This window comes from Pelophylax lessonae, assembly GCF_965119305.1.
Source record: "Pelophylax lessonae genome assembly, chromosome: 4".
Lineage (NCBI taxonomy): Eukaryota > Metazoa > Chordata > Amphibia > Anura > Ranidae > Pelophylax > Pelophylax lessonae.
Genome location: NC_138771.1, coordinates 185,102,454 through 185,123,060, shown reverse-complemented (window position 1 = coordinate 185,123,060; position 20,607 = coordinate 185,102,454). Strand labels below are relative to the sequence as shown.

General features: G+C 38.9%; 1 protein-coding gene across 2 annotated transcripts in view; it reads right to left on the bottom strand.

Annotated features, from left to right (window-relative positions):
* The window catches only part of CACNA2D1 (calcium voltage-gated channel auxiliary subunit alpha2delta 1), a 960,240-nt gene that overhangs the window by 65,757 nt on the left and 873,876 nt on the right, over nt 1-20,607 (bottom strand). For both annotated transcript variants that reach the window (XM_082257081.1, XM_082257082.1), the window contains 5 exons: nt 12,413-12,510; nt 8,942-9,026; nt 7,727-7,789; nt 1,792-1,895; nt 1,392-1,478 (listed from right to left, as the gene is read on the bottom strand). In XM_082257081.1, the coding sequence (XP_082113207.1) occupies nt 1,392-1,478; nt 1,792-1,895; nt 7,727-7,789; nt 8,942-9,026; nt 12,413-12,510 (437 nt within the window). The remainder of the gene's footprint in view (nt 1-1,391; nt 1,479-1,791; nt 1,896-7,726; nt 7,790-8,941; nt 9,027-12,412; nt 12,511-20,607) is intronic.

The following is a 20,607-nucleotide window of genomic DNA, read 5'->3' as shown; positions in this document are numbered from 1 at the left end:
TTGGGATAAGGGTATTCCATAAATACATAAAAGCTGATCATTCTATGCATCCCTGCTAGTGTTAATTGGTTTGTCCCATCTCTTTAACTGCTAAATTCTGCTGGAGAGGTTGTTCTTTTGAAAAACAACAAACATACTGGCTAGATCACCAGGTGAAATAAAAGAAGAAAAGCCTGAAAAAGAAAATGACTGCTGCCATCACATCTAAGAATTGGTAAGCAACAATATAATGTAAATAATGTTACAGGTGTGTGTTACATTTTTTATGTAAGAAGTCTATTTATCTACATGGGGTAGCAACATGTGTTTGGTGCACATGCAAGCCCTGCTTCATTGCCGAGCTTTAACCTTAAAGCAAATCCACACAGCATCTGAGCACCAAAAACCAAAAATGCTATTTAAAATTTTGTTATTGAGAGTACACTTAGCCATCTATCCATGTCTACATGCTTTTTTTGCTGATACATCACTTTGAAAAAAAAAAAAATCCTAGCATTTCTGGCTGTGGCCATCTTAAGTAAGGGCAGATGATTCATGTAGCATTTACTTCCTGGAATTCATCTGCCCTTAGCTCAGACATTCAAGCAGAAGAGTGTGCTTATCTCAGTAAACCCCTCCTCCCCTTCTGAAGACTCCTGGGATGTATGACATCATTTGCCTAGGCATGGAAACTATAAAGTAACTGAAGAAAGGTAATTAAAACAAGTAATTATGATATACTGTCCCATCTATTTGCTAATGCTAGCAGCGTGAGGATTACACACTATCAATAATGATTGAGAGAGTGAAGTTCCATTTTAAAAGTTCGGGAATCAAAAATAACAAACATTCATACTCACCTAGGTGGAGCACCGATTGGTCTTCAGTGAGCAGAGAGCCAATGACTGTCAGTCTCAGGCTCTCTGCTTTGCCCCTCCAGTGCTCACTGGAGTGCAGGGCTGTGCAGGGGGTGGGAACGACTGGCTCAGGCTCTCAGCAGAACACTGAGAAACTAAGAGAGCTACTGGTCAAAGCATTTGGGTGAATCCAAACATTAAAGTCGGGATCGATCCAGAGCCTTGACTGGCTGAATGACGTTAGTCAAAAGCCGGCTTTAGCCCACTGTTGGCTGAAAATGGGTCACAGGAGTACAGAACGAACTGCATTTCTGTGATTCACTGGAAAAGTAGGCCCAAAAGAGCTTTGGCTCTACTTCTTTAAGACCATATCATCTTTTAGCTAGGTCTAAAGAATACATTTGTAGGCCACATGAGGGAGTCTGGGGGCACTGTTTTTTTTTATTCTTCTTAGAAAACAATGGGATCTAGCAATGCAGATGTGTCCTACTGTCTTACATGTGAAATGCACATTTTATTGATAATACAACTCTAATTGTCAATAAAGCTACTCACCAGCAGGCTTAAGTAATTTGCCTTCAATGGTTATTTCCACTGCCTTGCTAACCATTATACCATTTTCAGAAGAAGCCAGCCCAGTTCCTGGTTTAAAAACAGCACAAAGTGAATACAATATTTACCGAGACAGGAACAGACATGAGCAGAATGCTAGAAGAAAGACAGAGCTCCAAACCAAGTTGCAACCTTTATAGCAGACTGGAGTTTTAGTAGAAGCTTACAGTTAAGACTTTTTTTTTTTTTTTTTACAGTGAAAGGTATATGATTAGAGAGCATAGTTTTATCATTTTTAAGAAAGTGACAAAATGAGAGAGATGTTCCTTTGTTAAAAAAAAAAAAATCAATAGCTTTATAAATTAGGGCATGTTTGACATTATAAAGATTAGTGAAAACTTACTGTTGAAATAAGGGGCTGTAAAAATGTAATTGTCATTGTCCAAACTTCGCTTGTAAAAACTGTCTTCATATGTTTCAGGATCCTCAAACCAATACTCCCCAGCGCTAAAACAAAATTGAACCAAAATAGTAAAACAGAAAACGTGTGCAAGACTGGTTCCATAACTAATATAAATCTTATTCATACATTTTACAATGCAAAAATCAGAGGGGCAGGGGTCTATATTGAAAATATAAGGCCAAATACTAAAATCCAGATAAACAGAATATGTTTTTCACCATTTTTCAATCATCTTTATTCCTAAAAATTAATATATTTGAAAATATTTTTCAGGTAGTAAGGTAAAGTAACACATTCTTTAGGAAGATGATTTTTTTTACGTAAATAAAGTAAATCATGCGCTATAGGTCTCAATAATTAATTAGTGTACAATAGGTATGATCTGTAGCATCTAGTCTAGTTATCTTTTAATTTCTTACTTGTGCCAAAGAAGTGTGTGTGTAGTAGAGATTTATATACATATACAATATATGTATATTCACTGTTGGAACTCTACTTATACAGATGCATCTTATAAAATGTAAATATCATCAAAAAGATAATGTATTTTAGTAATTCATTTCAAAAAGTGAAACTCATATATTTTATTTAGATGCATTACACACAGAGAGATATGTTTTAAGCATTTCTTACTTTTAATTTTGATGATTATGGCTTACAGCTAGTGAAACCCCAAAATTAGATATCTCAGAAAATTTGAATATTACATATGACCAATAACAAAAAAAAAAAAAAAAAATACAGAAATGTTGGCTTACTGAAAATCCTATCCATGTACAGTATAGCATGCACTCAATACTTGGTCAGGGCTCCTTTTGCATGAATTACTGCATCAATGCGGCGTGGCATTGAGGTGATCCCCCTGTGGCACTGCTGAGGTGTTATGGAAGCCCAGGTTGCTTTGGTAGTGGCCTTCAGCTCATCTGCATTGTTGGGTCTGGTGTCTCTCATATTCATCTTGACAATACCCCACAGATCCTTTATGGGGTTTAGGTTAGGCGAGTTTGCTGGCCAATCAAGCACAGTAATACCATGATCATTAAACCAGGTATTGGTACTTTTGGCAGTATGGCAAGGTGCCAAGTCCTGCTAGAAAATAAAATCAGCATATCTATAAAGCTGGTCAGCAGACAGAAGCATGAAGGGCTCTAGAATTTTCTGGTAGAGGGCTGCGCTGACTTTGGACTTGATAAAAAACAGTGGACCAACACCAGAAGATGACATGATGACATGGCCCCCCAAATCATCACGGATTATGCAAAATTTTGCATTTCATTTAGAAATCAAGGTCCCAGAGCCTGGAGGAAGAGTGAAGAGGCACAGAATCCAAGTTGCATGAGGTCCAGTGTGAAGTTTTCGCAATCTGATCATTTTAGCCGCTATCAAGGAAACCTTGGCTTTTATAACAACTCAGCAGTGCCATAAGCTGATTGCCTCCATGCCACATCGCATTGATGCAATAATTCATGCAAAAGGAGCCCCAGCCAAGTATTGAGTACATACTATATCATACATGGACATACTTTTCAGTAAAAAAATAATTTCTGGATTAAAAATCCTTTTTTTTTATTTATTTTTTATTGATCTTATGTAATATTCTAATTTTCTGAGATACTTAATTTTGGGTTTTCACTAGCTGTAAGCTATCAACATCAACATTAAAAGAAAGAAAAGTTTGAAATATATCCCTCTGTGTGTAATGAATCTATATAAAATATAGGAGTTTCACTTTTTGAATTGAATTACTGAAATAAATTAACTTTTTTGATTATATTCTAATTTTATGAGATGCACCTGTATATATATCTTCATCAAGGAAGCAATAGGAAAAAAAAAATATATAATTTTACAAGCTGCTTTCAGGATGTGTTTTATTTAGCTTGTCATTACGGCTCCTGTTGTCGGTTTGCTTGCAACACGCTCGTTAGAGCGTGTAGGGGCAAATCGGCATTGAGAAAAGATTACTGGCAGTGAAAACCTTCCTTTAGATGTGTAGACGCTTTATGCGCTATGCTCGAGTCTGTTTGCCGGTAGAGATCAATGTGTATTGTGGTGCGGAGTTCAAGGATCAAGCAGCAAGGATATGACCACCAGCGGGGCCACTGTATAATGTGCAGATTTGTTCGCTCGGCGGGAATATGTTTGCTCTGTGAATTTAATACAATTTTGATATCTATCTTCCTTTATGAAGGGATATACTCTCATGTCTTTCTACTGTACCTAATCACCATAATGGAAACAGCATGGCTCTCTCCCTGCAGATAGCCTCAAGTCTATGAGAACAATAGTAAAATCCTATTAGGCATTGTTCTCTGAGCCTTGCTGAGTGGGATTCACGCTAGAAGTAGTGGTGAGAGTGCATGCATGAGTTTGATCAGGGCAGCATTCACGGTTCTACACGCTGGTTTCATTGTGTAGTGTTAGGTGTGAATTCCGCTACACATGGGTTTTTATTGTTAACTACGGTGTGCGGAATTACACCAATACCAAGCCGTGCATGCTGTTCTGCTCATTCACGATCGTGTACACTCCCTTTCTATTGTATATTTGAATGTATACAGGTGTGTCATTGGCTGAGTCTATGTGAGTAACTTATGTCATGTGACTGTACATTTGGAACGGATTGGCTGATGTTGTATAGCCATCACTTACTGCTGTTGTCCTTTTGTTGTCCCATATATAAACTGAGCTCAATGCTTTATGTAGGACATTCTATCCAGCATCCTGTGTGTCTGTATTACTGGGTACTGCTGAGCGTGCTCCGTTACCTTATACAAAAGAGCTGAGAACTGTGCTTTTTAGCACGTTGGGATTAATTGTGCTTGGAATATAATAATATATATATATATATATATAAATATATATATAAAGTGCACTTTTTAACGCAACAGAGTTACTTGCGCCTCAAGCCTACATTAAGATCTAATACAAATCTTAGTGTACAGACTGATGCTAAATACAGCAAAAAATATGTTTTTCTTCATTTTATGAGATAGATCATGAATTTCAGTGTAGACTTTGTCTTATTTCCATAGACTTGAAATAAACTGTGTATCTCTTTTAGTTTCCTAATGTGCTTTTAGCTATATATTTATGTTATCAGACTTGGGTTTATTTTCATGGCCTGCATTGTAACACAACTGTTATAATGCAACTGTATCCAGAAAGCAGCATGAGTCATATTCCTAAATTGTAAAAATAATCAACACCGCAGAATGCTTTCAGCAAAAGTTCCAGATGGCTATAAAAGTGATGTCAAGGTAGAATACCCTTTAAAGCAGAAACTGTACACATAATTTATATATATATATATATATATATATATATATATATATATATATATATATATATATATATATATTTTTTTTTTTTTTTTTACAGTGGTCCAAATTAAAATGTCATATGACTGTCATTTCTGTATAATGATTAAGCTGTACATTTTGAAGGTTTACTGAAATATTGTCTTAAACTTGAAAATGATGAGTGTAATTAGAAAAAATGTTCACAACATAATATGCAGTTTACAGTATCTCACCAAAGTAAATACACCCCTCACATTTTTGAAAATATTTTATTATATTTTTTCATGTGACAACACTGAAGAAATTAAACTTTGCTAAAATGTGAAGTAGTGAGTGTACAGCTTGTATAACAGTGTACATTTGTTGTCCCCTCAATAAAATTCAACACACAGCCATTAGGCCCCGTTCACACTGGGGCGATCCGACTTCCCGGGGCGACCTCGGAGCGGCCGCCACGGACTTCATAACATTGAAGTCTATGACGGTCGCTCCGGGTAGCCCCAAAGAAGCTCCGGACCCTTTTTCTAAGTCGGAGCGACTTGTGTCGCTCCTATCAGAACGGTCCGCAGCTTCTATATGGAAGGCGACCTACGGCGACCTGTGAGGCGACCAGGTCGCCTCACAGGTCACCCCAGTGTGAACGGGGACTAAATATCTAAACTGCTGGCAACAAAAGTAAGTTCACCCCTAGGTGAAAATCTCCAAATTGGGCTCAAAGTGTAAATATTTTGTTAGGCAAGATTATTATCCAGCACTGCCTTAAACTTCTTGGGCAATGAGTTCACCAGAGCTTCACAGGTTGCCACTGGGGTCCTTTTCCACTCCTCCATGACGACATCACAGGCTGGTGAATGTTAGAGACCTTGTGCTCCTCCACCTTCCGTTTGAGGATACCCCACAGATGCTTAATAGGGTTTAGGTCTGGAGACATGCTTGGCCAGTCTATCACCTTTACCCTAAGCTTCTTTAGCAAGGCAGTGGTCATCTTGAAGGTGTGTTTGGGGTCGGTATCATGTAGGAATACTGCGCTTCGGCACAGTCTCTGAAGGGAGGGGATCATGCTCTGCTTCAGTATGTCACAGTACATGTTGGCATTCATGCTTCCCTCAATTAACTATAGCTCCCCATTGCTGACAGCACTCATGCAGCCCCAGACCGTGACACTCCCACCACCATGCTTGACTGTAGGCAAGACACACTTGTCTTTGTGCTCCTCACCTGGTTGCTGCCACACACGCTTGACACCATCTGAACTAAATAGGTTTATCTTGGTCTCATAAGACCCCAGGACATGGTTCCAGTAATCCATATCCTTAGTCTGCTTGTCTTCAGCAAACTGTTTGGGGGCTTTCTTGTGCATCATCTTTAGAAGAGGCTTCCTTCTGGGATGACAGCCATGCAGACCAATTTGATGCAGCATGCGGTGTATGGTCTGAGCACTGACAGGCTGACCTCCCACCCCTTCATCCTCTGCAGCAATGCTGGCAGCACTCATATGTCTATTTCCCAAAGACAACCTCTAGATATGATGCTGAGCACGAGCATTCAACTTCTTAGGTTGACCACGGCGAGGCCTGTTCTGAGTGGAACCTGTCCTATTAAACCACTGTATGGTCTTGGCCACTATGCTGCAGCTCAGGTTCAGGGTCTTGGCAATCTTGTTATAACCTAGGCCCTCTTTATGTAGAGCAGAAATATTTTTTTTTTTAGATCCTCAGAGTTCTTTGCCATGAGAGTGAGAGTAATAACACCAAATTTAACAGACCTGCTCCACATTCACACCTGAGACGTAAACATGAAACCGGGGAGGGAAAATAGCTAATTGGGCTCAATTTGGACATTTTCACTTAGGGGTGTACTATTTTGAGAGGACAGCAAATTTACACTGTTATACAAGCTGTACACCCACTACTTTACATTGTAGCACAGTGTCATTTCTTCAGTGTTGTCACATGAAAAGGTATAATAAAATATTTACAAAAATGTGAGGGGTGTACTCACTTTTGTGAGATACTGTATGCACAACGTGTATTTTGCTTGCCATCTAATTTTGGTTACTTTTAATTTTATTGTAAATGGCTGCATCTGATCTCCATTAGCTATATTATCTGTGCAGTTACATTAAAACTTTTGTTTTTATGATATAACCTTGCTTTTATGAGTAGGTAAGGATACGTAAAAGCGATACACTCCAAAGGAAGTTCACATATTAAAAATTCTGTTTATTGTTTATATATTATTAATGAGTGCCAGTAATAGAGTGGCAGTTGTAAAGTGTTAAAAGCAACAATGATGCTTCATGATTCTATTAATGTGACAGCTGTGAACTTTATCTACTGCTGGAATACTAGTGTTGATTCCATACAGAAACTGAATTGTTTGTGCTTAATGTACACATATACTATTTTTGCATGTGAATCAAACAAGCAACTTTCTCATTATAAAAGTAGCCTACTACCTATCAATGTAGAAGTCAATTAACCCAAAAGCAGCTCTGTTCATACTCTACTGTATAGTATTTTGAAAATGAATTCCCTATATATATATCATAGGTAATTATAATGACACATTACCTTTTTGGGTACACTCTGGTAATCCCACCATCTGTAGATACAAATCTGGCAGTCACCCCTTCTCTGGAAGAGTAAAACATTTATAAACAAATGACAAACTAAACAGCAAATATTTGTTATAGACAAATGCAAACAAGCAAATACATTGTATTTCTTTTTTTCTTTCTTTAAACAGGCTGATCGAATCATATTTCCAGGACACCCTGGGCAGTTAAAGTCAATGTTTGTATTTCTATACAGCGCAAAGACACAAGTTAACTTTATACCCAGCATCATCATTTGCCTATAGGTTAACTTCATACCCTTCCATACTACCCCTGTGGAAGCAAAGTACCCGGTACTCTGTAGTATGGAAAAGCAAGCAACTCATTCTCCTTCCTCTTTCAAGTCATCACTAATTTCTCTCAGCCATGTGACAGTGATGTGCACTTGATTAGCCAACAATCAAGCACCAATGTTGTCATATGCAAAGAAGAAGAACAAGTTGCATGCTCTCCATATCCAGAAGTACCGGGTGACCAAAGTAGCAAAAAGAAGAGAAAGTGAATGGGTTATGCTGAGCAAGCCTACATCAAAGTAAACCTGTTGCATAGGCATAGCAAAGCTTTTGTTTAAAGTTGATGTAAAATGGACCTGCCAATAACAATCCACAACTCTTGCTTCCTGTTGGGCTTTTAACTTATTGTAACTCAGCAGAAGGGGTAAGACTTTCCCTGCTGCAGACAGAGGACAGACAGGAGAATCTCTAAGACTGGGAGATGGAAACAAATGCAAATATTACCACTGGGATCTCTGAGAAGCTAATCCAAATTATTAATGTCTCAAAAAAAATTAAAACAGCCATTTTGGGTGTAATACATATGCCCCCTTTAAAATGGAAACTATAATGGGTTTGGATAATATGAATAGTGCAAAGAGGACAAGAGATCAGTTACTCCTCTGGTGTATAAGTTGTAAATTGCAGATATTAGGCTCAATGAAAAACAGGATTTTTCGGCAAAGCTATTAAGACTAATATTGAATCACAAGACAGGGAGTATAGAGTTCTACTTGCTGGCTGAAAATGTAAATGCAATGGTTCAAATATTTACCTGATTTATTAAAAAAAAAAATACATGGCTTTTAATTTTTTACAATTTCTTTAAAGTACAAATCCTTTCATGCAGGGATCAAGGTTTTTGATTTAGGATTTAAAAATAAAATGAAAAATCTTACGGTAATGGACCCTTCCAGTGGTTTTGAACAAGATCATACGACAACCCTGCATCCAGTAGAGCTCTGTTAATCAACTCTTTGTTACCTATGTTTGGTAAAATAAAGTAAAATACAAGTCAAAGCAGGTCCATGTTGAAAATTAAAAAAAAAACTGTTTAAGATTACATGGTAAAACTAATTCTTGATTTATGACCACAGCATTTTGTCTCATGTCTCTTTATTTCCCCATAGGGATTGAGGAATTTAAGCCACTAAAAATAGGTAAGGGAAGAATCACATGCAAAGCTGAGTATAAATGATAAGAGGTTCTAATCCCACATTCATATTTGTCAAATGTGTCATTCATTTAAATTTGTAATTGAGCATAAATGAATAATAGGCAGTGACATTTGTTATGCTGTTCGGTCCTATTCCTGTATGTTTTGAAAGGGTTGGCTCTGGATGATTAAGGTTTTTGTTTAAAGCCCAACTCGGAAAACAATGGAAAATGTCCCTTGCGGGGGGCTGTGCCCGCTCTGAAAGGGTTAACTGCTCATTTAGGTATAGCATAAAATCTACTAACACAAGCTTTAAGTATCAAAACATTGTTAACCACTGTGGTAATTATTTACTACTACAGAACAAGGGTGCGTTTCCCTATGAACCAGAAGCCACTGGTCTAAAACATATTCTTTATTAAGGGCTTTCCATAAAAAGTATATAAATGACTGTGTGTGTGTTTTTTTACTTTGTGGGGCGTGTCAACACTAAACGCACATGTGATGAAAAATAATGATCTATAGGTGTCCAGGAACCCCCCCTCCACTGCAATATCACCATTTCACTTTTTCACTTCATGCATTGCAGATGGAGGTTTCTGTCTTTCAATGCCAAAATGACTGGAAGTACATTTATACCTAACTGATTCAAATGGTGACAAATCTCCACCTACTTGCTTATACAGTATGTGGCACAAGGAAAAACCTCTTACAGATATAACAATTTGGCAATTGGAGTGTCAGAACAACAGGTCAAAGAGACTCAGTGACTAGCGACATGCATTAACAGCCTCCCTATTCACTGTACTTCCTCCATACATATTAACTGGACTGCTTTAAAAGACCATCACATCTAGGAGTCATACAGATCACCCACCCTAATACACCACGTGTAACCCAAAAAAATATAAAGTTCTGAAAAAGTGCTCCCAAAATGACCCTACATGTTTTGCTCAAACAAGAGCTTTGTCAGAGATTTAATTAAATAAATATAGAGAAATCACCAACATAAAAAGAAAAAATAAACAAATAAGAAAAAAGGGGGTACAGTTTATTCCCACAAGATGACCATGTAAAAATAACCTGGTAACCATGGTAACTGTCTGAGAGCCAAAACCAGCTAAGCCTGCCCTTCTCCAGCTCAGCAATCATGTTAGCACTGGAGGAGCACAGAGGTGAGAGTGGTAACTGATAGTTACAGCTCTCTGCTCAGAGCTGATTGGGAACCGAGTGATCAGTGGTCATGTGATTACTCAGTTCTTGGGTTTAAAGCTGAAAAGGGAAATTTGCAGCATCAGGCAAGGGGAGTATGATGCGTGTTTGTTTGGAACCTCAAACTTCTCTTTTAAAAGCTTTCCTCCTCCCTGCTGAACTGGAAAACGAGTGCAAGACATCATAAATTGCTAAGAGCCCTAAGTACATCTTTTGGGCGGAGGAGTTCTAGGTGGTGTCTATCTTCTTGCATACTCCTGGCCAGACAAGTGGGTTCCTAAAGGTATTTACACCAGCGTGTGTGTGTGTGTGTGTGTGTGTGGTCTTGGCTCTCTCTCCTAAAGTTCCATAGTACACAGATGTGCATGTATATATGTACTGACATAACTAGAAAAAATAGAGCTGCAAAGAAAAGTAACTTTTTCTTCCCAGAGATCTTTACTGCATGAGCTTCTCTCAGTGGAGTTTAAACCAAAGTGTGTTTACATGTGTGTGCTGCAAAATTTGGTAATGCTAAATATTGTTATTCCAAAATCCATTTAGCTATTTCTGCTACTCTACTTTACAGCCCCCCCCCCCCCCAATACAACCTTTTTATCCTTAGGTTAACCATAACACAATGGAAAATAATTGTTAACTGCATTTATTTGAAATATCCATAAGTAGCTAAAATATGTTACTTAAATTGTGTAAGGACTTTTCCTAATAAGTCAAAAATCACCGAAAGATTCTCTTTTTAACATTAAAATGTGCCAATAAATGCTCTAGTAGATATTTCATTACTAGATCCTTTAAGATACACACTTATTTTGATTTAGTACTTCAAAAGACTCGCTAAGTACTTTTTTTGGCACAAGGCTATTTATGTTTAGTTAAATTATTCTGGTGTTTTAAAAAGAATACATACAACAGTCAGAAAAGTAGGATAAAAAGAGCAGTTCCACAACTCAGCCAGATAACTGAAGATAAATTACAATGCATTTATTACTAATAATATTTGTAAGGTCCTGTCTATAGTGACTTGACATTCAAAAACAAAATGTTATCTAAGAAAAGCAATGTTGTATTTACAATTTCTTAAATTTCTATGTCTCTTTCTTCAAAGGTCTTGAAATTGTGACAGCATGATCAGAGACTTTGGAAATATGTATTGATATACTGCATATTATGACATCCAAAATTATATAGAGATATAGTGAACAGCTTTTAACAGAAAAATTGCGCAGACAGGAAGAAAGCAAAAACCAAAACAGCAACATAGCAATGAGATTCAAAACTGCACACAAAGGTCTCAAATTCTTATGTTTGCAGCATACTATCTATAGTAATCACTTTGTGGGTATATTTATTTTGTATGGTTTAGTAAATATGTTTTTTTGCCAGCCTACATTGTCTAGATTGTCAACTGTTCCTTAGCTGGGTGGAAAGCTAGACAGAAAAGGTAACAGGGCAGACCTAGGTGTAATCAAACTGCCCACGGAGCGGCAGAAGGTTAAACATTGAGCATTGCGTAGTTTTGAGCAGGAGTCAAGACAGCCAGGTGTCAGTACCAAAGTTTCAAACACAAGCATAATTAATGCCCAAAAAAAGTGGCCATCTAATGGGTGTGCTATTATGGTGTGCTATTATGTGAACAGAACATCTAAAGGCAAGCAAAGAGTGCTGGCACACCTACTAGAACTAATGAAGAGAGTCTAGAGTGCAGGGAAGGAATCAGCAAAAAGCTCAAGGAGGCATCAACAAGAAAACAAAAGTTAGTGAAAATGTTTACAACTTTTACAGATTTTCTGACCAGTCCATTAGACCTGATCCGCGACCCCTAATATAAAAACAACATTTAGCACATCCCTGTGATTTCCAGAGCTGTACCTAAAAATTAATAATTAATTATATAGTATATAAATCCTGTATAATAGAAGTAGATGTCATAAAATACATAATGCAAATAATAAAGAGCATGGGTTACTGGCTTGAAAGTAAGAAACGTGGCATTTATACTTACATTCTTTGTATGAAGGTGTTCTTGTGTCTATGTAATTGTTAAAATTGATAAGGAATTCTGTGTTATTACTAGATATGGGCAGATCAGTGCAGTATTCCCTGTTGAAAGAAGATACATGCATTAATTATAAAATATATATTCCTTTCTTTAAAAATACATTTTAACACATAATAGTTAGGGGTGAATGCACTAATTATCTTAATTAGATAATACATGAGAATTATAACTAGCTATAATAAAGAGATTTCAGCAATTGCTTTCAAAACAGAGCCAGATATAGACAAATGTGAAACATCAGTTATGATCTTTTACTGATCTTGTACCCGAGCTTGTACCTGATTCAAAGCATGGGCTTTGCTGGTATCGGCTACCCAAAATACGTGCCCCACAGTTTTTATTTAACGTAGCTTCAGGCATTGTGTTGGCTCTCTGTGTATGCTTAAAAAATGATCCTTTGTCCTTATGTTTATGTGAATTTGTGGGACAACTGTGTAGATAATCACCTTTTCCAGGAAAGTAAGGCCTGCATGCAGGTAATTTCTTTAAAGTCTGGTGGGTTCCCAGCTTTATTTAGCAGAGGTTTGCAAATATGTAAAAACCACAAAACAGTAAAACAAATCCTTGCCGTCCGGCGCTAAACTAAACAGCAGTTTTTCTCACTATACAGTGTGGGGCTGGTCCCCATCACCCACAAAAACACATGGTAAAGCAAACCTTTCTTTTAAAGTCCAAACAGAGCTCCTCTCTCAGATTCCCTTCTGAGTATCAGGCCAGAGCATTCCTGTGCTCTCTTCCTGTTCATTTAAAGTCCACCTGAGCATGGACTCAGGTGACCCACAATCTCTGGACCGGAACCTAGCCTGTCACCGAGGCTGGAAAAACCCGGGCCGGATTCCGGTTCATTCACTGACTACAGAACGTATGCGAGGTGAAATATAGCGATTATCTACTACCTCACCTCGCATACCGTCACAACAGGTATACCCCACTTTTAAAATGTATGTATATGTTGTAGTCCTGGGTCCACTCTCAGTGCTCCCCAAGCTTTGTGTCCCTGTCACTTATGGTTTGGGCGCAGTGCCATGTCAAGCCGGCCAAGATTCCCCATAGACGCCAATGTTAAAGATGGGGAGCAGTGCCTTGTCACGTTGACCAAGATTTCCCTTAGATGCCAATGTTAAAGACCAGGAGCAGTGCCATGTCAGGCTGACCAAGATTTCCTATAGATGCCAATGAGCACTGAAAGCTGAAATGTGGTTTGGGCAGGAAGGGGCTCAAAGTGCCCTGTATTTAGGTGGTTAAGGGGAACCCTTTGACAGAACTTAAAAAAAAGTGGGGTCCCCCCCAAAATCTTTACCAGGCCCTTTGTGTCTTGTAAAGATTTAAAGGGTAACTCCACACCAACATTTAAAAAAGAAAATGGTGTCGCCCCCCCCCCCCCCAATCCATACCAGACCCTTAGCTGAGCATTCAGTCTGGCAGGCAAGGAAAGGGGGGAGGGGGCGAGCGAAAAACACCCTCCTGAACCACACCAGGCCGCTTGCCCTCAGCATAGGGAGGGTGCTTTGGGGTGCCTCTTCCCAAAAACCCTGGGCTGTGGTTGTGGGGGTCTGCAGGTGGGAGGCTTATTGGAATCTGGAAGCCCCCTTTAACAAGGGGCCCCCCCCTATGTGAATGAATATCGGGTATATGATACTCATACCCATTCACCAAAAAAGTTTAAAAAGTAAAAACCACAGGAAACAGTGTTTGACAAGTCCTTTATTGAAAAGAAAAAAAAATGAGTGCCCCTCGATGTAAATCCATCTTCAATCATGATTCACGCCGTACCCCCAAAAAAAAAAAAAAAAAAAGAGGCTACCTGCCATATGCCCGCTCTTCACCTTTGACAGTTATTTTATAGGAATGATGTACCCAATACCCTTTCACATGGGAGGGGGGGGCAGGATCTGGGGGCCCCCTTGGTAAATGGGGCTTCCAGATTCCGATAAGCCCCCCACCCGCAGACCTCGACAACCACAGCACAGGGTTGTCGGTAAGAGGCCTTTGTCCCCATCAACATGGGGACAAGGTGTTTTGGGTGGGGGGGGCTGATTTGGACTGGGGGGGAGGGGGACCCTACGCCATTTATTTTTTTTAAAATTCTTTTATCTGTTTTACCGGGAGCCGGCAATACATTACAGCCACGAGCAAGTTTAAATTAAATTTTTTTCCTTTAGGCCTCTTGCACACGATACTCCTGTTTGAGTATCTACTTTTTCATCTGTTTTACCATGTATCTGCATGCATTTCTGTGCAAATGCGTAAAACATATTCTCGCATTCTTGTTCTGCACAGAATGTAAAAAACCATTTGCGCACATTTGTGCACAATTGCGTGCATGAGGCGTAAATGACTGACCAATAATGCAGATTTTTCTATTTTGTTTTTACTGAATAATGTACGACGCTCGTTTACGCGCATGTGTGCATAGGCACTTTACAATTAATGGGCTGTATTTTACCTCAGTAAAAAAAAAAGCTCTACTGAGCTTTTTCAAGCTGCAGTGTGCAATAGGGATGATCGAACGGTTCGGGTCGACCATCGGTTCGACCCGAACATTGACTGTTCGAGGTTCGGCCAGATTCGGCAACCAGAACCGACCAAAATGCAATGGGACAGGAACTGGGCTTTAAAAGCCCGTGATTGGACCAGAACCATCAGTAAAAGTCAATTGAGGGGGCAGGAGAATTCTAGGAATGTGATTGGAGTGACTAGGGGGTCCAGAGGCCAATCATTAGTAAATACGCCCCCCAGTATATAAGATAGCCCCGCCAAATCTCTACCATTTTAATACAGGGCTGTGGAAGAGAGTGGAAGCAGTTCTGTTACTTCTGCTTCAAAGTGTCATTTAGCAATTATTAGTGTGAGGAAAGGGATATCTAGTGTAATTAGGGTACTATTTTCCACTATAGTTAGATTTAATAATCTAGTTTCTGTAGGGAAAGTGTTACGTGTAAGGGGACCGTAGTGTAGTGTAGGGTTAACTGACTCTGACTGCTATGGCAGGGTGACAAAACCCTTCCATGTCAGGGTGACCGCTATAGAGTAAAGATTGTTTCTCTTAGAACACTTACAGAACCGGATAGTGGCTTCGCCCCTGTCACCCTGCTTTTTGCTGCAGGCGTTTATAGGGCTTTTTTGAGGACATGTTTGGAGTCAGGCATGACATCTGAACTTTTGAGTAGGGGTATATATACACACACACATGTATGTATATATACACATACACACATATAGGTGTGAAAATAGCAGAAACCTATGCTTGCGCTAATGAAATAATTAACACCCATATGGCTTCTCTGCTATAACACCTATATGTGTGTATGTGTATGAATACATATAAGTGTGTGTGTATATATACCCCTATACAGAAGTTCAGATGTTTTGCCTGCCTCCAAAGACCCCAAAAAAATGCCCAAAAAAAACGCCTGCTGCAAAAACACACCTGGGCGTTTTTGTAGCTGCCGTTTTTTTGGGCATTTTTTGGGCGTCTTTGGAGGCAGTCATAACATCTGTACTTCTGTGTAGGGGTATATATACACACACACATGTATGTATATATACACATACACATATATAGGTGTGAAAGTAGCAGAAACCTATGCTTGCACTAATGAAATAATTAACACCCATATGGCTTCTCTGCTATCACACCTATATATGTGTATGTGTATAAATACATATAAGTGTGTGTGTATATATACCCCTACACAGAAGTACAGATGTTATGCCTGCCTCCAAAGACGCCACAGCCCAGGGTTTTTGGGGAGAAACCCTTGTCTCCATAAACATGAAGACAAGGTGTTTTGGGGTGAGGGGGCTGAGCCCCCACCCTAAAGCACCCCCCCCCATGTTGAAGACATGTGGTCTGGTATGGTTCAGGAGGGAAGGGCGCTCGCTTGTCCCCCTCTTTCTGCCAGGCTGCACGCTCACATAATGGTCTGGTATAAATTTTGGGGGAGACCCCACTCTGTTTTTTTCAATTTCTTTGTATTGCCGGGGGCCAGCAATAGCTTTCAGCCAAGGAGTACATTTAAATGCATTTTTTCCTTTATAAATGTCAGTTTTGCTGCAGCAGCGTCTATACACTTTACAGATGCGCCACTTTACAAGCAGACTAAGGAGACCTCCCAGGCACTATATTTAAAGGCATTGTTCATTTTTATTGTTTCAGTTTTAGCATCATTAAAATCACTGCTCCTTTAAAAATGATTGTTTTATAAAAAAAAATTGCATTAATACATGTACTCCAGAGCAGTACCAGGGCCCCCATACCCCTTCTATGGCCAATAACTGGCATATAAGTCTTCATTTTTCATGTTCGGTTCCATAGACTTTTATAGAGTTTGCAGCTCAGGGCCAAACTTTTCCCCTGTTCAGGAGTTCTGATGCAAAGCGAACAGGGGGGTGTTCGGCCCATCTCTATTTATTAGAAGGAAGGAGGTCCCGATCCCACTATTTAGATTTTCAGTTAGATCTTATTTAGAATACTGTGTCCAGTTCTGGAGACTTGACTTGTTAACAAAAATGTGCAATGTCTAAAAACATATGAGGAAGGATTGCAGAAACTAAAAAGGTACAGTCAGGGGTAGACCAGCCTACCATAGGACAAGAGGATCTTGAGCATGTGGCTATAAAATGCATTAAAACTTATCTAGCGAGGGTCTGCCAATAATCACTTATTTCTGTCTGTCATTGTAGTTGTCATGTAATGCCTGCCACTCTGCACCCATAATTCTACTCCCAGGGCCCCCAGCCACATCATTCTCATCAATTGACACTTCATAGCAGCTTCAGCAAGTCACTACATGATAGACAATTGCCATCTGGCTGTGATACACCTTTAATCTTCCATTGCATATCAGCCTGCATTCTGGGGTTGCTAGGCAGTGATTTGCATGACATACATAGGAAAGACTGACGGATCACCTGACCTCCTTCTCGCATCAACACCCACAACAATACAAATGAAAAGCACTGCATGCAGGTGTACAATGGAAGCGGTTGGAGACCTTGCAGCTGAACTGGTTGGCTGTGTGGGATAGGTGTTCAGGAAGCATAAAACACACGAAATAGCATCAGGTGGCCATCTTCTAACATAGCATAGAACAACCTAACATAATCTCAATAACCAACTGCCAAAAATTAAAAATCTTTATCCTGGGGCACAATAGTAATGGTATGATTTTTTTTTTTTTTGGGGGGGGGGGGTTATTTGAGGGGGGCAGTCACTCACTTCTGGAATAGTAATACTTTGATTTGTAAAATTTTTGCAGCTATTTTATTTAGTAAGCAAACTGGGAAATTTCAAAGTAATGTCATTATTTGGCTCATTGCTTAAAAGTATGCAAACTCTATCCTGGGGTACGGTAAGAATGATATAATGTATTGGGGGGTCGTGGGGGCCAGTCACTCATTTCTAGACTGGTAATGCTGGGCTTTTTCTTTATTTATATGATTTAACAAGGTGGAAAAAATACAATTCTGAAACAGAATACATTAAAGTTATCCCAGTGATTAACTACTAAAAATTTAAAAACAATATTTGTGAGAAGAGTGTAATCTTTTTTGGGGTCACTCACTTGCACTATATACAGTTGTGTTCAAAATTATTCAACCCCAACTGAAATTGATTGTTTTGGCCAGTTTGACATTGATTTTGATCATTCAGTCATCCTGCTTACAATTAAATCAAAGAGGCACGTGTAGGTCAGACAAATATAACATAACATTTATAATGAAATAACCACAAATGTCTTTTCTGTGCTCACATCATTATCAGTTTTATTCAACCCCCAAGTGACATTCAATCTTAGTACTTAGTACAACATCCTTTTACAGTTATAACAGCTTTTAGGCGTGAAGCATAGCTTGACACAAGTGTCTTGCAGCGATCTACGGGTATCTTCGCCCATTCGTCATGGGCAAAAGCCTCCAGTTCAGTCACATTCTTAGGCTTGTGCACTACAACTGCTTTCTTTAAGTCCCACCAGAGGTTCTCAATCGGATTTAAGTCTGGTGACTGTGATGGCCATGCTTGGGATCATTGTCCTGTTGAAAGGTCCAACGTCTCCCAAGCCTCAGGTTTGTGACGGACTGCATCACATTGTCATCCAATATCTCCTGGTACTGAAGAGAATTCATGGTACCTTGCACACGCTTAAGCTTCCCTGTACCTGCAGAAGCAAAACAGCCCCAAAGCATGATTGACCCCATGCTTCACAGTAGGCAAGGTGTTCTTTTCTTCATAGGCCTTGTTCTTCCTCCTCCAAACATAGCATTGATCCATGGGCCCAAACAGTTCTAATTTTTTTTCATCAGTCCACAGAACACTATCCCAAAACTTCTGTGGTTTGTCCACATGACTTTTGGCATACTGCAGTCGACTCTTGTTATTCTTTGGAGACAGCAAGGGGGTGCGCCTGAGAGTTCTGGCATGGAGGCCTTCATTACGCAGTGTGCGCCGTATTGTCTGAGCAGAAACTTTAGTACCCACATCTGACAAATCTTTTCTCAGTTCCTCAGCAGTCACCCGGGGACTTTTCTCCACTCTACGCTTCAGGTAGCGCACAGCAGTCAAAGTCAGCATCTTCTTTCTGCCACAACCAGGTAGCGTTTCAACAGTGCCCTTTGCCTTGAATTTGCGAATGATGCTTCCTATGGTGTCTCTTGGTATGTTTAACATCTTTTCAATCTTCTTATAGCCATTGCCCTTCCTGTGAAGAGTAATCACCTCTTCTCTTGTCTTCCTGGACCATTCTCTTGACTTCACCATGTTTGTAACCACACCAGTAGATGTCTAGAAGGAGCTGAGTATCACAGTCATTTTAAAGCTGCCTAATTGGTGATTATTAGGCTTTATTGCTGCTCCCTGACATCCACAGGTGTTTTCAATACCTGATTGAAAACACTTCAATGAACCTCTGTTCTTCAGAGTGGTAGTCTTTAAGGGGTTGAATAATTGTGTTAATTAAGAATTCACAAAAGAAACATTTACTACTGTATTACAAAACCAATTGATGTCATTTTAGTTGCATATGGTTCTTTAAGAAGTCCTTGTAGGATTTCATTCTGAATACAATTACAAATGTACACTAAATTCCCTAAAACCCTTTACAGCATTGGGGGTTGAATAATTTTGAACACAACTGTAAAGTTTTCTAGAATTGCTTTTTATCAGCCACACAACCAGGCACTACACTATTCTGAAAACACACAGCACAGAAAAAAGAGATCCTGTAAATCATATGACAAGAAGAATGGAGTTCCACCTACTGGCACAGAAAGAATAAAACAAATTACCATTTGCAATATTGCAAGTTTATTTGACTAAAATTAAATTTTAGTATTACAACCTCAAACCTGAAGCTATTAAAACTTTATTGGGAATTGTCATATTTGGAAACCTCAGAATCTTCAATAATCATTCCTTAGCCGATCCCTAAGCCAACCAAGCATGATCATAAAAAGGAAAAGCACCCATTTACTACTGCGCCACAGAAAAAAAAATGTTATAAAAATTGTTATTGTAAACAACAAGAAAGTGAAAAACTATTTTGAAAAAACAATTTTGAATATATTGGTGATAAATATGTGGCTGCCACTTTAAATAGTCAACTGAAATGGGTTAAGGAACACTTAAACCAAATTGTAAGTGAACAGCGGTGCTCAAAAGTATACAAAATGTATATAAAATATACCAGTGAAACAATTATTATTAAATACTTATCACTATCTTCTGTTAATGAGTGTGACTCAATGTCAAAAAGTAAATCAAAAAATATATATATATATATAGTGTATAATCACCCTGTGTGAGATAATTAAACACACATATAAACCAATGTCCAATGTGCAAAAAAAGTCCACAGTGCGCAATTTACCTCTCCTCATTAGGTGTAAACTCACAGAAGTTATCTGCCTTACACTCCCTGGACGAAGTCGTGATAGCGAAACACGTCGTGAGATGGCTGTACAATTTTTTTTAAAACATAATCATTATATAACACAGAGATAGAAACATCCTCAGACAAGCTCAACAGCACTGTCCCATTCCTGAAGTCAAAAGTCAACTTTTACAAGCAAGATGTAATATAGTGATGACCTCCTGCAGCATTACCTTATTCCTGATGCCATTTACAAATCAACAAGCA